Below are 21,960 nucleotides of genomic sequence, written 5' to 3'. Positions count from 1 at the left end.
GCAGACACAGTGTGCAAAGTGAAGTTACAAACAGTCTCCCTCAACGAAAATTAAAGGAAGCATTTGTCTTAAAATCATTTTGCTAGCAGAAAAAAGATATCATCTCGGATGACGATTCCCTCGGGATACAGCTAAGCTGTAATATTCGATATTATGATATTATGATTACCAGCAGTCGTTAATGCAGTGATGGACAGCTACTTCCTCAGTCGACTGCTGTTTGGATTTCATGGTATTTCTCATTGTGGTGGTGATATTATGATAACTCAGTTTCATTAATAATTAAATAAAAGTTATTCCATTTTGTAATCTAATTTTAATTTAAGTAATCCCAAACTTCGCGACAATCCACTTGTTAAACACGCTCCACAGAGCCACCCAGTACATTCCTAGAATATAAAACACCACAGGAAAACACCACATCTCAAACGCAAAAATATATCTGTCTGTCAGACTCCGCACATTATGTCAGAACATCTGACAGGACAAGCCGCTTTGAACTACACGCGTTATATCTTACCAGTTATTTTAAAGCCCTTAATATAAAGCATGGATCATGTTTAGGACAAACTGGATAATGCACTTTCCCCACAGCAGCTCACTCTACATCCTCGGCTATTTTTCAGATGCGCTTTATCAAACTACTGTATATCCATATAAATGGCATTGCTTCATTCCATATTGTTTCTTAAAAAAATATCGATATATTGTACAAATTCGATATACCGCCCAGTCCTAATTCAACAGATAGTACAAGATCAGGGGCCAGTTGCATAAACATAGCAACTGTGTCTTAGTATGATCAACTAGAAGTAAGTTTGAACATTTTTGATATCAAATAAGACCAATCTACGCTTTTATTTAACTGACTTCAAGTTATGAACAGTGTTAGAGAGAAAAAAATGGATGACTAACCTGTAAAACTAGTTTTAGCTTTTTTTGCAACAGGCAGGACTAGACCCTCAAAGACCCAGCCGGGCTTGACTAAAATAACAATGAGCAATCCACACAAAATGCCATGTTTGCTGTGAGAAAAAAAATATATACTGTGGAGCAAAATAATGTAGACTTTTTACTTGCGCTTTATCAATATTAAGTGACACTGTGCAGCGAGTAACAAAATCAAAGACCCTACAGTCAATGAAATCTGATCAGAAATCTCATAGGCAGGGCAAATTCAATCAAACCATTTTGCTGGTGATATAAAATTAAGCAACATGGGTTTTAATTGTATTTGCAAAATTTTTTATTTTCTCATTAAGTTTTCTAAAGAGCATGTCATGAAACTTGTTTCATGACCTTTCCTTGTCTAGACAAATAATTATAATAATAATAATAATAAAATATAACTCTGGAGTGCTTTTAAAGGAAATGCACAAATATACATTTTAATAATAATAATAATAACAATAACAACAACAACAACTTTTAAGTCCTTTTAGAGAAAATATGAATAGCACAAATATTATCATAATTATTATTACTGAAATGTATAATTATGCATTTCCTCTAAACGTATCTAAATGTTATATTAATAGAAATAATAAAAATCTAAATATATTATTATTGAAATTTATAATATAACCTTAATATAAAATATAAAATTAATATAAAAAATATTTAACTCTTTAAGTCCAATTTAGAAGAAAAGCACAAATATAAATTTTGAATATTATCAAAAAGCTGTGAAATAATTAGGTATTATTTTAGCTAAACTGCCCAGACCTACACAACCTAGAACCAGGTGTTAACAGTCGGATAGACAGGAGTTGCCTAATGTCTGTGTGTTAGTGCGAGGAGACACGTTGCCTTAATAAACAAACATTAAATATATTAAAGCTGCAAGACACTCCATAAAACACAAACTCAGCATAAATAAAACTCATCATCACAGCATGTCACTGCATGTTTCTGTGCAAGAAACAAACTGCAACCACTGGAAAATTAGATGTTTGAACATGAATGTACAACACTGCAACAAATCACCAATCCCTTTTGTGAGCAGCCAAATCGTTCCGTTTATGCCGGATAGATTGTGGACGATAAAACAGTGAGAGGTGGCTGCCAGGTCTTAACAGGAGAAGCAACAGCGAGAGATAATTACAGCATTACACTCTCCTCTGGAACCTGAATTACATCCAAGCACAATGCCTTTCTTTCTCTACAGGAGAGACTCAAACATATTTTCCACTGTGTAAGCATTTCACTTGAAGCAGGCAGCAACACAAACATTCTCACCGTTGTACGTCACTCTAGGTTTTGTCAAGCACATGACCAGATGAAGGTCCATTTCATCAGAAGAGATAAACTTGGAGCAGACGGGGCACTTGAAACCTGTGGAGAAAAATAAAGGAAAATAATATGAGTTCACAATGAGTTTAGGACTGCAACGAAAAATCAATAATGGACTGTTAACCCACAGAATGTGTTTTTGCATTTAAAACTGAGACACGCAGGGCAGAAAAAACAAAAAAACAAACAAAAAAACAAGGCGAGTTTATAAAAGTTCAACTTGACACAGTCTTCGAAATAGGGATGCACCGATCCGATACTCAGCATCGGTATCGGCTCCGATACTGCCATTTTTGCTGGATCGGGTATCGGTCAGACGAGTCCGATCCAAATCCGATATTGTGCGTCTACTATTCTGTGTTATAGTTAACCCACAAAAGACACAAATATTTGCCCCACAAAAGGCACAAAAACATTATAAAGCACCTTAAAGTTTTCGTGCACTATCTTATAAGTGTTCTGAAGCCATTATATAGTATAATGTAAGATATAAATTAATATTTAAGTCATTAAATTCAAGATCACGTAAACTTTTTCCCTCTGCTGCGGCTGTCAATCATTCTCCATTCAGCATCAAACAGCGCGTCACGTTCGGGTACGACAGTCAACATGATGAAACTCTCTCCAAGATGATTCAATGTTAATATTATTATACTTCATCTGTAGATAAAGGTCTATGGTTTCGCATAAAACAACTTTATATTGCTGGACTTTATTGCTGTAACTAAATCATGTTAGGCTACGTTCTACCGTGTGTCTGTTAGATCACAACACTGGAGTCAGAGCACTATCATTGTTCTTCACGCGCACATTAACTGATATTTAAAACTGTTAAAAGAAAAGGCTCAATAAACTATTGCATAGAGATAGATACTGTGTAATATACTACGCATCAATATGTATTTCCTTTGTGCTTTGTACTTTTCAATGCGGACTCGACGCGCTGTGACTCCGTGTTGCTTCAAGCGCATCATTCTGCGCTAGGGATGCGCATAAGCGCTGTGTGCCGCACTGTATTGCAGACTTTTGCGCAATGAAGGATTATTAATAGCCTTTTTTGTTCTGTCCTATCTATCATATGTTGCTGCCTCATTAAACAGCTGTGCTATACATTTAAAACATGTCTCAAATTACATAGCCTAGGCTACTATAAAAAAATATCTTTTTGATTTTTGTTATCTTGTTTTTCATGGATGTATTTTACAACAATATAAAGAGCAATGTGTAACGTTTTACAAGATTTAGTGCTACACTTATTGTCTCTTATTTGTTCCCCACTAAATGTTTTTTTTTCACTAAATGTTCAGATTTTCTACAATTATTGTGCACTCGTGATATTTCTAGACTAGATTTTACTGCTGAACTATCCACTAATCTAGTTTATAATAGCATTTTTGTCATAGGTTATGATCATATATTTTTTGGATTTGTTGTTTTTCATTATAATGAAGTTGTCTGTATTAAGTAGATGGTGTTTAACACACAAAAGAGTGATTATCAGTTCAACACACAGTTATTGAAATTCTACTTGATTTAAAAAAAAAACTGTGCTGGTATCGGATTGGTATCGGTAGATACTCAGAATTTTGGGATCGGATCGGATCGGTTTTGAAAAAGCGGTATCGTTGCATCCCTACTTCGAAACACATGGTGCTTATGTGCAAGATGCTGTAAAAAGATGTGAGTGGAACAGAGACATCCATGTAGTGCATGTTAACATAGAAAAACAATGGAAAAACTGCACAGTGCATTTCAAAAACACATTCTATGTGAACAGAACCTAACATTCCTAGTTTTGAGATGGGTTGTAGTGCCAAAGACCTTTGGGTTTCTTTGTTTATCTGACGATAGTTTTCTCAAATGAAATCGTGTAAGATGGCAGATGCTGAACACACCATGAAAACGGAGTCTGAGACACGCAGAACAAGCAGATTTCACATTTCAACAGCAGTCTTTGGTGTGCTTTAATATTCACAGACAGGCAATTTGTTTACGTCTACAGCCCTATTCTTTTTTTATCAAATTCCGTGAGATTCAGTGTTCCTTTAAATTTCATTTTTATGACTGGATTCCACAACGAGATGATGATGATGATGAGGATCAGCTGACCAACCAGACAAGGTTCTAAAAGACAAGGCCGAGCAGGAGAAACACAATAAAGAGGGTTTGTCTTGCGTGGAGTGAGTCGGGTCGTCTCAGTGTGGGCAGCTGAAACACACAGGCTAAATACAGCTGAACTATGACAATATGAGACATTCTCTGAGTCTGGATGAACACGCTCAATGATATGATTCACTGGCAGCTGTGCAGAGAAGAGGTCTGAGGGCGTCTTGTGACACCACTGACCCGTGACGACCTTGTGACAAAATTTACAGTCACTTGAATGCGACATGCATTGCGGGCCGTTCTGAATAAATGTGCTATGAAAGATGAGGAGACACAAATGACAGCTTGACATCTTTCACAGTCAAGAAAACAGCTATGAGGAGACAAATATGCATACATTTCTTTTTACTGAACTGCTAAATGAGGACCTTTCAGAATTAAAGACATTATTACTGCAATATTTTTCTGAAAAGCTGATTCAAAACAAGGTCCAGTGAGATAAGAATGACACCTTAATGTCCACCACGGTTGCTTCTATTAGCCTGTAGACTCATTGTGTGTGTAGTAGTCGGGTCCGAATTGGCGCGAAAATTCACAAAATGTGACGTCATGCGCGTTCTTGTCTACTTGGGCTTACATCCGGCAATCGCTAGCAGTAAGTAACGTTAGTGTTTCAAATGGACTCTGCGGACGGAAAGAAGCGACCAGCCTCCAGCACAATCCAGACACCCACGGAAACTCCTCGTAAGTTTAAAAAAATAAATAAAAGCCCTATCTAGTGTGGCCAAAATAGAATGTGACGGCGTCGGGCAAAGACAAGACAATAGTCAACATCGGAGCGGCATTTGATTCTTGGAGGGAGCACCGGTCAGCGCTGGGTATAAAATGGGCTTTCTTTTTACTGCAAAGGCAAGACATAGTTACAACTCTCTGGTTGCTGTGGTCGTGCTCATACGAGTGTGCGCACCGAGAACGAGCATGAGACTGGCTGCAGTTTCTCTAACGGCCACTGGTGTCAGTAATGGTTAGAAATTTCAGAACCTACGCAATGCTACTTTAATGACACATCAAAAATAATTGATATTATTCATAATAACAGTAATAATTAGGTCTGGGTAAAAAAATATAAATTTCTCGATTTTAATCAATTCTCATTTTTACGAACCAATAACGATTCTTAAATCCCAAGAATCGATTAGGCTAATCATCCTGAAAATTTGCCATGTATTGTACCTGATATCCAAAATAATCAATTTTGAATCGGAATCGAATTGCAAGCTTGTGAATCGAAATTGAATTGTGAAATTTGTGTCAATACCCAGCCGTAGTAATAATAATAATAATACTAGGAATACTAATCATAATAATAATAATAATTATTATTATTATTAATAATTTAAATTCAATTTCAAATTAAAAAATTGGGCTGCACAATTTAAATAAATCTGAAATCTTTTTTTATAATAATAATAATAATAATAATTGATGAAAAGATGACATCTGAGACAGGTTAAAGCGAGCTCACACAACACAACCTTTGGCTAGATTTTGCATTCACAGACAGATTTCCAAAGTCTGAGCAGTCACAGACACTGGAATAATTTCCAATAGGGATGGGACGGTATGGATTTTTTCTAACCACGGTTGAAAAGCAAGAAATTCCTGCGGTATAGCGGTAAACCGCTTTAAATAACTAATCCACCCTAACCGTATCTAACTGGAGTTAATAAATAAGAAGCAAATATGGCATACATTTAATCAGGATACGGAGGTCGCCGGAGCATGAACTGGAGCTCGTGTCAAACTCAGCGTATAGGCTACTTGCCTCACAGACATGAGAAATAAATAGAAAGCTTGAAATGTCTACTTTTAAACAAAATTCAAAATGAAACGATAAAATTGTAGGCTACAGTAGCCTAGTCAGGTAAGGTCAGGTTTGCAATGTGTCTTTTATTTAGGCTCTTTATTTATTTTTGTGCCTGTGCGCTGATCGGATTTCTGTGGATACAACATAGCTATTAGGCGATACTAGGGGCTTTAGCCTTTAAATATCTTTGCTGCATTGGATCAGTCTCCTTTCTAGAACAGCCAAGAGCTTTCTAGCCTCGCGGAAGCAGCGCCTTGAATCACCCATAGACCTTAAAACAGTCAGCGGATGGCAGGCGGGTGCGGTTTTGAAAATTAGTCATAAACGTTGGTGCAGATGGATGGCAGACGGATGATGAGTTTTGTGATGCGGTTGCGGATGAAATAAAAGCCCATCCGCGCATCTCTAATCTGAATGGAATATTATTATGTGTCATGGAGCATTGTGCTCCCCAACTCGCGAAAGGTCAGATTTGCTCCATCTTTTGATAAGTTTTGTTTAGAAAACCTTGAATCCATGTAAGACACAATGTCATTAGACATAATCCATGTCATTAGAATCAATGAATACATGTCATTAGACACAATGTGCACACATGGGTAGGCCAATATTTTTTTTTGCGGTGATGACAGTGACGAGCTAAGACCCGCGGTAGGAGTCACGTTACCGCGGTATTGCGGTAACTGTCCCAGCCCTACTTTCAAACCACTTTGATATTATCGCCACATAATCTTGTAGTGTGTGCAACGACAAGGTGGAATCCAGCCAATCACAGTGGAGATGGTATAAATGGAAAAACCTCAAACACTTGCGTGAAGTTCTCACGAGAATTTATGTGAGAAAACGTTTTTTTTTTCTGCTGTTGGTCGGGACTGCCTCTTGACCAAATGTCTTGTAGTTTGTGCACCTCGTCAGTGTTGTGTTGTATAGTATGCATGCTGCTATGATAAGACGAAGACATATGACAAGAAACCATGTTGTAAGTAAAGTTTATTTATAGAGCGCTTTTCACAGATACAATAACAAAGTACTTTACAAAATGCAACCACAAAATAAAACAGTATACAATCAGTAAAAATGACAACATTTAAAAAAAAAACAAATTAAACCCAGTCAACTAAAAGGTTGTCTAAATAACAGTGTCTTGAGATGACTTTTAAAAGAATTGGCCGAGTCGGCCACATGGAGGAACAAAGGCAAGGCGTTCCACAGTCTGGGGGCTACAGCCTGAAAGGATTGGTCTCCCCGGGTTTTATAGCGAGTCTTTGGGACCATTAACAGACTCTGGCCTGAGGATCGAAGTGCACAGCCTGGGGAGTATGTGCATAACAAATCAGCAATGTATTAAGGGGCCTGACCATGTAAAGCTCTAAAAGTTAAAACTAACATTTTAAAATCAATACGAAATTTGATGGGTAGCCAGTGTAGGGAGGACAAAATGGGTGTGATGTGTGTCCTTCTGCCAGATCTTGTTAGAAGCCTTGAAGCAGTATTTTGAACCATTTGAAGACGATTTAAAGTAGATTTGTTACAAAAAGTAAAAAGAGAGTTACAGTAATCTAAATGTGAAGTAATAAAAGCATCGAGATCAGAGTCTGATAAAATTACCCTCAATTTTGCAATATTTCTTAGATGATAAAAACAATTTCTGACCAAAAGTCTAGAATGGCAGTCCAAAGACATTGACTGGTCAAACCAGACACCTAGGCTTCTGATGCTCGACTGGACAGAGGAGCTCAGAGAACCAAGTTTTTGAAGGATGGATGGTATTTTATTGTCTGGGGCAACAATTAAGGTTTCAGTCTTTTCCGAATTTAATTGAAGACATTTACTAGCAAGCCATGAATTAACAGAAGAAAAACAATAAATCCGTTAGTTTGTGGAACTCTGAGTCATTGAACGAGCAATACAACTGTCTGTCATCAGCATAAAAATGGTATGACACATTGTTAAAATGGCTCATAATTTTTCCCAAAGGGGTAATGTACAGTAAAAACAAAAGTGGACCTAGGACAGAGCCCTGGGGAACGCCATTAAAGAATGGAGTGGCTTCAGACAGTATACCATTTACATATACAGAAAAAGTTCTGTCACTCAAGTAAGAGGAAAACCACTTTAAAACAGACCCAACGATACCAAACTCTTTTTCTAATCTATTCAACAGTATTTTGTGGGCCACTGTATCGAAAACTGATGATAAATCCAATAGAACCTATACTGATACCTTCCAGAGTCAGCAGCCATCTGTACTTCATTAGACACCTTCGTTGTGTAGTGTGAACACCACAGAAATTCACAAGTCTTACAATCCTGTGTGAGCTTGCCCTTGCACAGGCTACCAGAGATCACCTGAATGCTTATATCACTATTTTTGTTTAGTATATCATTAAGAATAGTTATTCAAGGTGTTGGTGCTCCTTTAAAAAAAATTGCAGCTTGGGAATAGGGAATCTTTAAGTGGAATAGGAATCAATCAGAATCATTTATACATGCCATATAACATCTGTGAACAGTTTCAATCTGGTTTTCGGCCTCTCCACAGCACAGAAACAGCCCTGATCAAGGTCACCAATGACGTACTAATGGCTGCTGACTCAGGTCTTCTTACCATACTCATCTTTCTTGATTTGACTGCTGCCTTTGATACAGTCTCTCACAATATCCTCCTGGACCGTCTAGCCTCCATTGGTATCATCAACACATCACTGAACTGGTTCACATCATACCTGTCTGGCCGCACTCAGCTTGTACAACTTAAAAATGTTCGATCACAACCCTCCCCAGTCACCAGTGGTGTTCCCCAGGGATCAGTCCTGGGTCCCCTCCTTTTTATTTACCTACTTCTCCTTGGTTCTATTCTCAGGAAATATAATATCAAATTTCACTGCTACGCCGATGACACCCAGCTCTTCTTATCTACCAAACCTACATCTTTGCTCCCTCCGTCTTCTCTAACTGACTGCTTAGATGAACTTAAAACCTGGTTCACTCAAAACTTCCTCAAACTAAACAGTGATAAAACTGAAATTCTCCTTGTTGGCTCCAAATCCACCTAAGCAAAATGTCCAAACTTAGCTCTCCACATTGATAATTCCACTGTCCCCTCCACCCCCCACATCAAGAGTCTTGGTGTCATCCTCGATAGCACACTTTCTTTTGTAAAACACATTAATAATCTTACCCGGTCTGCTTATTTCCACTTACGCACCATCAACCGCCTTCGTCCTTCACTTACACACCATACCACTGCTACTCTCATCCACGCTCTTGTTACTTCCCGTATTGATTACTGTAACTCCCTTCTCTCTGGTCTATCTCACAAGTCCATTCAAAAACTCCAACTGGTCCAAAACTCTGCTGCCCGTATTATCACCAGAACCCCAGTCTTTGAACACATTACTCCACTTTTAAAACAATTGCACTGGCTCCCTGTCAAATACCGTATTGACTTTAAAATTCTACTCCTCACCTTCAAAGCTCTCCATAATCTTGCTCCTCCTTATCTCTCTGAACTCCTTCAGCCCTACACTCCATCCCGAACTCTCCGATCCTCTTCTTCCTCATTACTTTCCATTCCTTCTGCCCGCATGTCCACTATGGGGTTCAGAGTCTTCAGCTATTGTGCACCTCACCTTTGGAAATCCCTCTTTCTATTCATCTGTACGACTGGGTCCCTATCCTCCTTTAAAACTTCACTCAAAACCCACTTATTTAGAAAGGCCTACCCCACATAACTCTACCTTCCACCGCCTCCAGATTGAACTGTTTTCTTTTATTCTTTTTAAAAATCTTTTTTCTATTCTATTTTTTCATTGTGTCTAGTTTTGATTTTTTATTGTCTCCCTAAATTTTATTTGAATTGTTTTAATCTGTAAGGTGTCCTCTAGTGCTATGAAAGGCGCCCACAAATAAAATGTATTATTATTATTATTATTATGCCTTACACAAAACTTCCCTAAAGAACATTAACAAGGCCTGAAAACGAACACTAGTTGAGGATTAGACTGAATTGACTTAATAGAGATCATAAGTGCACTTTAGGCTATCTGATTTCTCAGAATAATACCAGGCTGTAGAGTAGAATGAGTCAACGATGATTACCTACACCAGGTACACAAAACCTGCTTTAAATAGCAGACAAAAGCAAAGTTGAAACCCGACTCCTGCCCGTCTGCTCTCATTACAGCTGTATCAGTGTTCAATGACTTCAACAACTGTGGTGCGTTGTACAACGGTCACTAAGTGTTGAGCATTATTTACTGTAAACTATTATTGCTGGAGGACTCCTGAGGGACAGCCATCCTGCCACAAAACACGGCAGAGTAATAGTAGCAGTTACCCCTGCTGCTAAATCGGCCATCAAACCTATTGGCTTTATCCCATGGCTGAGAGAACAACAACCATAAAGAAAACCCCCTTGAAGAACAGAACTGAGGATTTTAACATTCAAAGCTGTCGCTCCAGTGCAGAGTAAAATCAAACTTCTCATGTTTATCTTGTTTTTTTACAATTTTAATTAGAATAAAATGAGTTGAATTACACACTCTTCTGTGGATATTGCATAATACGTTTTGCCAAGCTACAGTACATCTCTTTGGCTGATTGAATTATAGGGCAAATAAATTCAGACAGAACTTCCCCAAACACCTGTATACACATGCAAAAAATGTGCCTGAGGAAAACCGTTGGGATGGAGAAATCAAACGTGGATGCGCTGGAGAGCGAGTGGAGCCGAATCAGCTGGTGCTGAAGAACGAAACATTCCCAAGAGAAAACAAATATTCATCGTCTCAAGTTCCAAGACGTTATGGTGAATATGGAGCACTGAAATTATTCTCCAAAGTTTTGCTTTAGGACCTGATATAAAGTTTAAAAGGCATTCTGTTGAATCGCAAGTTCATGCATTCAATGGTTTCATGATCTTGTTTTTCAAGTTACCACATAATTGTCTGATGGTAGGCAATAGTGCCTATTTTCCTCATGTCATACATGTCTAAAATACTGTTTGATTGACTTCTGAGATGTAATTTGTGTGATATGTGCGCCTTGTCATTAATGTTTGTTTTAATTTTTATTTGCAGGTTTTTAACCTATGCATTGCCGTTTTTGAAAGTTTTCTTCACCACATCAAGACATCCCGTTATGCAGAAGACTTTTTTAATGTATTCAGTGTTTTTCCTTACTTTCACCAATTATCCTGTGTTGGAATTGATTTGTTAATAAAGTGAAAAACAAAACAAAAACAGACATTATGGCATGGAACGCACATTTCAAAAGTAGAATAACTGGCTGTAATACTGTTTTTCGGAGAAACAAGAATATAAACTTAGCATGTTTCCTAAATCTCTGCACACATATTATGTTTTTTGTGCTTTAGTACGGTCAAAAAGAACTACACACAGCACCTTTAAGCTTTATACTTTCTTACATTTAATATAAAACAAAGCTGAAACTTTTTAATGCATGTAGTGTGTGTATATGCGGCGCCCGCTCGTCTTACAACGAACATCTCTTCTGCCCAGATCCCCAGACATATGTAGGCCATATCAGACTAAAGGCCATCTATCAGTGTAAAAGCATTATGATTTGTTCTGAATGAAACGTAAGAGGCTTAACAGAGACCTGACGGCTGTATGTCCTGCAGCCGGACAATCCCAGTTCTTAACCAGATCAGCTACCCGTTACCATGCATTCAGAAGGTTAAATCCAAACCGTGAAAGAAAAACACTGAGAAAATAAGACAAAATATGGTGGTAGACTGATATTTTGGCTAGGAATACTACTGATTACTATAGACAAAACTTGGATACGGTTTATAAAGTTAAGAAATAAAGAGAAGTAGAGGTCTGTTATAGTAAATTGCTCCAATGCAATCTGTTGAACAGATGGGTGGAAAATAGGCATTCATTTTAAATGTGTTAAAGAAAAAGTCCTTAAAATAGACTAGCATTACATTAAAAGTAAGTGCCATTTTAATGTCAGTTTTAAACCAGGTGGGTTCATGGTTTCAAATAGACCTACATGAGTTTATTTTACAAAAGAAATTGCATAATCAAATGTAAAAATAAAACACTGCTTAGTCTTCATTGCATAAATGATATATATACTGATTCTTTTTAAAGTTACAAAAGTTATTCAGTCAAGAGCAATGAGTGATTTCTTTTTGTCTTTTGTCTCTTGATTAACATTAAGCACACAGACGGAAGCAGGTTTATTATAAGAGCTGCAAGGATCCAACGTATTGTTACAAGCACTTTTTTTTTTTTGTCGGTTTAGTCCATTTTAGACATAATTCACTGTTTACGTGCAAACTCAAGACAGGTATTTTGACATAGATTTGTCTGTATTTGGCCATATAACCTACAGTGGATAGAATAAGTGAACACATCTGAGTTTTATTGATCTCTCCCTGCTGTACAAACCCATTTCAGTAATCATGAATTCAGTATATTTCAGAGCGTCTGAGCAACGGCATCTCTCACAGAGAGATCAATGCTATTCACACATGCGGCTCTGTGAACGCTCTCACTGGGAATTAATGACTGCGTCTGGGGGAAGAGTAAAGCAAAGAGGCAGAGATCCTCAAGGAGAAGTGCACGCGAGTGGGGAATTATGCAAAGACTGCATTCACACTTGCAGTCTCTCTCCTGGGAAAGGACGGAAGCGGTTGATTTTTGCAGGAAACTATGGGAATACAGACTGAAGGAATAAAACATTATTCTGTGGTTATCATGCAGTCAGACAAGTAACCTACAACATACTATATGCTCTCTTTCTTTAAGGACATTCAAAGAGAGTCAAACAAGCTTTACTGTCATGATCAACAAGGTTTGCATTGTCTACAGGCATTTATTATGGCAGCACTATCTGTAGTTTTCACTATTCTGCTTCAAATATTTTATTCTGCAACAAGTCATAAGTGAGAAAAAGTTACGACTGGCTGGGACGATACACCTATCTTCCAATTCAATCACGAAGATACTTAAATGACGATACAATAACGTACAATATGAAAAAATCAGAAATACATGTACTATCAGTCAAAAGTTTAGAATTTTTTTTTGTCCATTAAACATTAATGCTGCATATATTCGACCAATTTCAGTAAAAACAGGATTTTTTTAAAAATATTTTTACGTTTTAAAAGAACTTTTTTTTTAAATGGCAAAGCTTCAGCATCATTACTCCATTCTTCTGCATCATATGACCCATCAGAAATCAAATTAAAAAAAATGTATTTTAATTGAAAAATTATTTCACAATATAGACATTAAAAAATATATAGTTTTATTTAATATCATGTCAGCATCTAAGGCTATTTTCATGGCAAAAATTAAATTACAAAAATACAAATATCATATAAATACAATAAAACCAAGCAAACAAACATGAGCCCATATTATCATTAAAAAATATTTAAATGTTTTAAAACATAAAAAAGAATGTAATTATTCCAAACTTTTGACTGGTAGTGTTAATTTAAGAATCTTATGTCACACTGGTTGTCCTTTTCTTATGTAAACACTTTTTTATTGAACTACATTTACACAGATGACAGTTGATCAGTCATTAAGCAAGCAAGTAGCTTCATTTATATAGCACATTTTCAAACAACAGACGTTGCGCCAAAGTGTTTTACAAAAATGATAACAGCCTTTTAACTTATTCAAAAGCTAAAGAAAATAAATAAGTGGCAATTGATGGAGCTAAATTAAGTAACATTTCAGTCCATTCCTCACATATACACCATCATATGACTTCAGAAGACTTGGAATGAATCATATCATGAGTCTTTTCTGATGTTTTTTGTCATTTTAAGAGCTTTACAGTAAAAATGCACCTTTGCTCTATAGTTTCGTAGCAATATGCCTCTTTCTCTTCCATCCTGTCTACTTTCTAAGAAAGTAGAAACTCCACCTGACCTGCATAACTGTAGGGTTGGGCGGTATTTCGGTAAAATCGTATACCGCGGGGTCTTAAAATAGCAACGGTATCAGTTTCAATACAGTCATTACCGGCACTTATATATAATATATAAATATAATTTATTCAATGCCTAAAATGCTTATGTAGTTGTCATCAAGTGACAGTGTGGAGGAGAAAGAGAGAGAGAAGGGAGAGGCGGTAAATACTGACGAGGCAATTTGTAAATGTTGCAATAAAAAAGGTGACCGCGAGAGATGGAAACACCTCTAACCTAATGTCGCATCTCCGAAACAACCACCCACTCACTGCTGCGAGGATGCATTTTGCCCCGAGTTCATTAAATAAGCGCATTCGTTTATATTTGTTAAAATATTATAAATGTTATTTTTTTTACGTTGATAATGAAAACTGAACAGCACGAGTAAGATGAGATGCATCGGGAGTCAGACATTGACCACTTAATTAAGTTTCATTTTGTAAAAGGCCTTTCTTTAAAGTGAATTTCGTTTTGTGTAAATTGTATCTTAATGTTAATATTTTTTTTATCAACCAATTGCCTGGATTTAATAAATAAGAATCAAATATAGCAGATAACATAATCATGACATGATCGTGCGCTGGCGCGCCGCAGTCACTTGCATTGAAATCTCATCATAAATGAACCGAAACTCAGTGTATGTCTCACAGCCATGACAGATAGGCCTATATCTAAATAAAGCTTGAAATTTCATTAAACGAAACAATTCAAAACGAAAAGAAATAGGCCACTCGCTGATTATTTAATCCATGATGTGCATTTCTCTCTATGCGCGTTCATACGGAAATGGCGATCATCAAATTCATTAAACGAAACTATTCAAAACGAAAAGAAATAGGCTAGCCTACTCTCTGATTATGTAATCCGTGATGTGCATTTCTCTCTATCGTTCACTATGGAGATGGCGATTCATCAATTTCTCTAAACGAAACAATTCAAAAGGAAAAGAAATATAGGCAGCATACTCTCTGATTAATCCATGATGTGCATTTCTCTCTATAGGCGCGTTCACTACGGAGATATCAATCGTCAATTTCTTTAAACGAAACAATTCAAAACCAAAAGAAAAAGGCTAGCCTATACCTTCTGATTATGTAATCCATGATTTGCATTTCTCTCTATATATGCGCGTTCACTAGGAGATGGCGATCGTCAACTTAATCTTTGCAGCACTGACAGAAAAGTTGTATTAATAAAAATCAATGGACGCGTGTCACCGGATTTACAAATGCACTTCTTGCTTGTTGCTCGTTAATTTAATTTAAATTAATTCATAAAATGAATACAATTGTCATAATTAAAATAATTAAATATTATTAAGTGTCCCATTTTTGCTCATTTATAAATAGTATTTATATCTACCACCCCCTCAGCACCTGGGTTAAAAAATGATTTGGCGCAACCATATTATAACGGCCCACGTATTAAAAATAGTCGCGTCTAAATAGGGCTACAGCTAATATTACATTTAATGCCGTCAGCCGGGATCAGACACAACGTGCACGGGTTGGCCTTGTTTGTTTTTTTTGTTTTTTTTTGCCCGATCTGGTATTCAGTTTCTGAACGGTGTAGGCACAAGCCAACAGTTTGGTGACGCTGTCTGAGCCTTATGTCAGAATTTTTAATTAGTCAAGGTAATACCGTATACCCCGGTAAAATAGGGAGGAGGTTTGACGGTATCAAAGTTTGGATACCGCCCAAGCCTACTGCTTATCTCAGTATTCATGTGCAGTGTATCTAAAAATCAAACGTTCTTGAAACGGTCTCCGTTTAGATGGGGAGAACAACCCATATAAACCTACTGAGAGTCAGACAAACAATGCAGTGAAAGTGGACAATTTACTTTTGTTTTGTTCTTGAAGCATGAAATCAGGAACTGGGAACTTTCAGAGTGGATGTGCACTGAAAAGATGCATTTGCACAGCCTTTTTTAATGCAGCTTTTTTTTTGTGTGCATGATCAAATGCAAAGGCCAAATTAACACCTGATTTCCCAAATAATCTCCATAATCTGTCACTGGTTGGTCAAAATAGATAGTCTCGCGCCCCAAACTCACCCTACTGGATGAGTCAAAGTTGTGATGCTCAAACAAACAGATCTATGTTTTGAAAGCATCACAGTTCATTTTTATAGGAAGCCAAACCAACCATGACCTATTTGACTCACTCTTACCATTAAGTCATGAACAAAGTTAAAAAAAGAAAAAAAGAAAAAAAGAAAATTCAACTCTACACAAGATTCACACTTGGAAGTTGATTCTCATGCACAGTCAATAAATACAGTATACTAAAAATGCTGATAGTGAACAATAGAGACAATGTGTTTGTTGATGATCTGAGGCTAAAGCTTAATATCTCCATTGCGTCAGGTGTCTTTATTAAAGCTTTAATCGCCACATCTTTTCAGACGGAGATCCATGCCTCTGGCAGCAGACGGTATCTCATCAGCAGCGGCGTCTGCGCGGGGTCTCACGCTCTCACCGTGTGTGTGTGTGACTGACGTAACCAGGATAAAATTAAATCGCTGAGACAAAGACGAGCACACAGGCAGAAGAACGCTGCTAGACAAAGACAATAGCACAGGGTTCGGCATGCAATTTCCCTTTTCATCCACAGTAAGGAAATTGAACAAGTTTGAGGGAGTGTAAAGAGAGCTGATCTGAAGACACAGACATCTGTACAAAAACACAAAACAGGTGGATGCAAATAACAGAGATTATCGATATTTATACAAGTTTTATAGTAATTCTACAGGTATAATATACATATAATATACAAAATCATCCATAATTGACCTTTTATGGCCATTTTCCATTCTTGTTTTTTGCTGTTGTTCGCACAGCCCCAACTAACAACAAAGATTTAAGTTGTAAAAATTTAGAGTTCATTTTCATTGTACATCAACCTCATAAAAAAACACACAAAAAAGAAATTCATAGGGCGCTAATTTAAAGTGAGCTGCCCTACTGCTGATGATGGTACATATAATACATTTTGACAAGAAAATTACATTAATATCACAGAACTGAAATAAGGTGAATGCGGCGTTCCATTTTACACACACACAAACAAATGTGAAGGTTTTCTGGGAGGTTTTAATCTGGATTGTGCCTCATAATCCCTCTGGCAAGTAGATTTCAGCACAGCAACAGCTCAGTGGAGCACGTCAATACTGTGTGCTTGAATGGCTAATTCAGAGTTTATCTATCAATGGTGAGAGCAGGGCTGGGCGATATGGGCATTGGGCAAAAGAATTATAACGCTAAAATTGTTCATTTCAGCTGATATCGATAATTATCATGATAAAGGTCAAATCTATATTTCTTTCAAGTTTAAAGGGAGATTTTTCCTGCTGAGTGAAAGTTTTAGAAACCAGGCAGTTAATTGTGGTGTTAAACTACACTTTACTGTCAGAACATGACAAAAGCTTGACAAACAGGTAAACATTTCACAAATCTGAGGTAAAATATTCAAAACATGAATTATGATAAGGGTAAGGGTTCAATGTTCAAAAAGGTCAACATTTCAGAAATCTGAGGTAAAATATTCAAAACATTTATAATGATAAGGGTTAGGGTTCAATGTTCAAAAAGGTGAACATTTCAGAAATCTGAGGTAAAATATTCAAAACATTTATAATGATAAAATATTTTTTACACCAAAATAAGCACGAGTTAACTTACAATTACCAACAGAATAATTTTGGGTGTGGATTTATGTAAACACAGATATACCAGTCATGTCTAAAGTGAATGTAAACAGGCGGTACAAAAAACAAATGGATATGGTCAAAAGATCAGATCTGTGCGTTAAGACTTGCAGTGTAAAGACAGCCTATAGGGTTTCTATGGTTTTTATGAAAAACCGCAGCCTGAATACATTTTTACTATAAATACAAAATGCAAATGCTACAGCTTAACAAAAAATACTGTAATTATAATCAATTAATACATGTCCACATTAATAATACAATAAAATTTCTATATATACACCATATTTTGTAATAACTGTATCAAGGAAAATTATATTGTGATCATTTTCGTCATCTTTTAATCACCCAGCCCTAGGTGAGAGACATTATGCACTTACATGGCCAGAAAGAAAGAAAAAAACTAAATTATAGACTACTAACACACGCATGAGAGGTATGGTACGTTTGAAGGTCAGTCCTATTGATGAAGAGGCCGATTCAAGAGAAGGTCCAGAAGAGATATTTATAATTCATAAAGCTGTCAGCAAAGACGAGCAGATGGACTGGGGAATAAAATGGCCGTTTAGTGTAAAAAATGTCAGAGGCATCCTACTGTAAATTATCGGAAACATGCTTCATTTTGACAAGGTGAAACAACGTCACCTTATAGGGCTGAATGAAGGCGAGGAAGCGGTTACCCTGATACATAAATTAACTTTTCTTCCATGGGCAACAAAAGAAGAAATTTATTGGATTCAACCACAAGCACTTTTCTTTACAGTCAATGTTAATGAGAACAGACGCTCTAAGTAAAAAGAAAAAAAAAAGAAATCTATATTTTATATATATATATATATATATATATATATCCAGTATCCTAAAACTCACATGAGATTTCTTTGCTCTATCACCTAACTCTAGATATACAAACCTAGTGATACTGAACATACACTATGTATTCTCTGATTCTCAGACTATAGAAATGAGAACACTGAGGAAGAGAAAAAGTAACCTATTCAAATCACCAGACAACAGCAGGTTATCTGCAGTTCCTGTTCACAGCTTAGACAGGAAGTGACTATCTGACCAGTATGTAAAACAACAAACTGCAGTTTTATTTTTTTTAAAACCGCATTCAAGGTGATGGTACACAGGGTAACTTTGTTGAGCAATGTATCATCACCTTTAGAAGCCAATCATTTTGAAATCAGACAGAACTCAAACCCCATTCAGAATGAGTTTTCCTAGAGGAGGTCCTCATGTGATTACAATCTCGTCAAATCGAACGCATCAGTGTGTTTTTTCCCCCCGCACACAACCACAAGTTACCAACTGAAATTTCAGAGCAAATTACCCACGGTCTTTGGGAAAACTCATCACGTCTAATCCTGACTGGAAAGCCAATCAGATTGAAGAATTCTACTTTATGCAAAAAACAGGTAATGTGATGCGGCGATTACCAATGGGAGAGCAGAGTTGGATATCGGAACCATTACTATAAAGTTAGCAAGGGAAGGGCATAAAAAAAGGGAATTGAGGGGGCTTTTACACTGGGCTTGTTTGCTGCTGTCTGAGGCCGAGCACCCCCTGCAACGTTGGTCTGGTTTCACAATCAACTTGATTCTATTGAATTCTGGTGCGTTTGCGTGCATCTTACGTCATTGCAAACGTGCACGGCGCATGATAGAAAACACGACGCGGGTCAATATATTGTGTTTTTTAATAATTTGATAGCTGAGTAAACAACACAGGTTTACCGTGTGTGTGTGTGTGTGTGTGTGTGTGTGTGTGTGTGTGTGTGTGTGTGCAAATACACTGCAGACTCACTCTTGCTCTTATCCAAGGTAAATCTTCATCCCTTACGTGCGTTTTATTTAACTAAATACATCATAATCAGCTAAAACGCATGCGCAGGATACTTTACTTCCTGAACATGTGCTCAACCGAGTCCGTGTTGCTTTCACATAAATGCGAACTGCAGCACGGTTTGGGAGCAACCGAACTCAGACCACCTCATCCAGGTAGTCTCGGGTTCGATACCCCAGTGCGCACCCGGGTGCCAGGACAGCGTTCACATTAGCGATTTTTCATGCCCCGTTCCGAATTAAACTGCCAGTGTGAAAGCCCCCTTAAACGCAGCCCAGGGGATCTCAACTCTGCCCCTGAGGCCCTGGTCCACTTTGTTCAAAACCTGATCAAACACACCTGAACAAGCTTATCAAGGTCTTCAGGATTACTAGAAAGTTACAGGCAGTTGAGTTTGATCAAAAGTGGACCTCGAGAGCTAGAGCTGAGAACCTCTGCTATAAACCAACAGCACAGAGACTGTGACAGTTTCCAGTCTATCATGGATGAATGAAAAGGAAGCAGAATCACTTCACCTGAGTTTAAGGATCTTGTGAATGCAGATCAGATGGTGATTATTCAGCAATCAGGAGTCACTTGAGTGCAGCGCACCTGCCATAAAACCGAACCAGTGGGAAACTGAGAATCGACTGGCGACGGCATCTAATGTGCCATATCTGCAGTCAGTGAGAGAGACAGGACTCTTACTTTCTCTGAGCGCTCGATTAACTAGACGGCATGAGCTTGTCTGTACGCTGCATGCGCGTCTGCATAATTTGCATTTAGAACTTTCTGGTCACTTCATCTGGCCAAAATGTCACTCTTACTTCATCTGAAAGGTACAAATGCAACCCATGGGGTGCAATTTGACTAAAATCGCGATAATGGTATTGAAGGCATAAATTAAAACCTTGTCAAGAAGTGCTCTCAGAGAGATACACCAAAACAAATGCATACAGCACACAGTATGCACATTTTCTGCATGCATAGAATACCTGGATGACCTTCTAAATTAGCTAAAATAAGCAGTAAAAAACAGTCTTTTTAAAAATCCCATTTGTTATTTTTATTCTTTTTTATTTATCAGGGACTATGCACAAAGTACATTAATCTTGCGAAAAGATGTTTTGTGCCAGAGTTAGCCGAAGCTAATTTTCATCCGCAGTCCCCATATGTGCATAGTAAATTTTGCATCATTGCAACTAATAATATCCTGTATTCCTGTAGCTGAAACAGTAGAGCATTGTGCTAGCAATGCCAAGGTCATGGTTTTTATTGCCAAAAAGGACATGAACTGATCCAACACATACATTTAATGCAATGCAATTCACTTTAGATAAAAGCATCTGCCAAATGCATAAATGTGTATAAGATTTAAAAAACAAAGAAACTCTATCTGTAATAATGCTGTTTTCAGAACATCTGAATGGAGCAGCAGTAACAATGGAAACAGTGCTGTGTGCCTGCCGTCTGCTCGCAGAGATAATCACACGACTTATAGAGTGTAATAAGATTAAATCCCTGCCTTTATGATGCTCAGATGATCTAAGCGCTCATGCATACCGTTCACCTAAGCACTATGAGGTTTTCAACATTAGAAAGGCCCGTGGAAGAACAAATAAAAAAATCTTCAACAATAAACATTGTGCAAGAACACAATATTGTGCGTTACAATATAAGATACAGAGTTATATTAAGTGTCGCAACAGTTCATGAGCAGCTCTTCCTGCACATGACAAGTCTATTTAAAGCTGCAAGTCTTCGCCAGCATTTTCATTTCTTAAAATCTACTTTTGTTGTGACATTAAGTTCCCTATATGAGTAGTGTGCTTATATGCATAGTGACTGTGAAAAAAAATGAGTACATACACAGAATCAGTCAGATAACAGCTGGCTAAACAAAAATGTTTCAAGAAATCTAATTTCATGTCACTTTCCATCGACACTGATTAATCTGCTACCTATCCGCTGTTGAAAAAAAACAAAAAAACTAGTTTACCCCCATTATAATCATTAAATCTCATGCAGATGGCACCAGATACTTTATTTGCCTGTCCATGAAAAATTATTTTAATGATTTTCACTAGTGGCTATTCATAATAATAATAGCTCTGCTGATGTTCTCCATCAGTGTCCAGAGGTCATGGATCCAGTTACAGAATAAGACCTAATATCCATGGCAGAAAATATACATATA

The 21,960-nt window shown here is 37.2% G+C and overlaps 1 protein-coding gene across 1 annotated transcript in view; it reads right to left on the bottom strand.

Moving 5' to 3' along the window:
• The window catches only part of znrf2b (zinc and ring finger 2b), a 55,091-nt gene that overhangs the window by 23,845 nt on the left and 9,286 nt on the right, over positions 1-21,960 (bottom strand). Inside the window, exon 2 of the mRNA XM_077221668.1 lies at positions 2,239-2,334. Coding sequence (XP_077077783.1) covers positions 2,239-2,334 — 96 coding nt within the window. The remainder of the gene's footprint in view (positions 1-2,238; positions 2,335-21,960) is intronic.

The sequence above is a fragment of the Siphateles boraxobius genome, unplaced genomic scaffold (genome assembly GCF_051911475.1).
Source record: "Siphateles boraxobius isolate OS27281-9 unplaced genomic scaffold, OSU_SipBor_1 84, whole genome shotgun sequence".
Lineage (NCBI taxonomy): Eukaryota > Metazoa > Chordata > Actinopteri > Cypriniformes > Leuciscidae > Siphateles > Siphateles boraxobius.
This window is presented reverse-complemented; position numbering and strand designations above follow the sequence as displayed.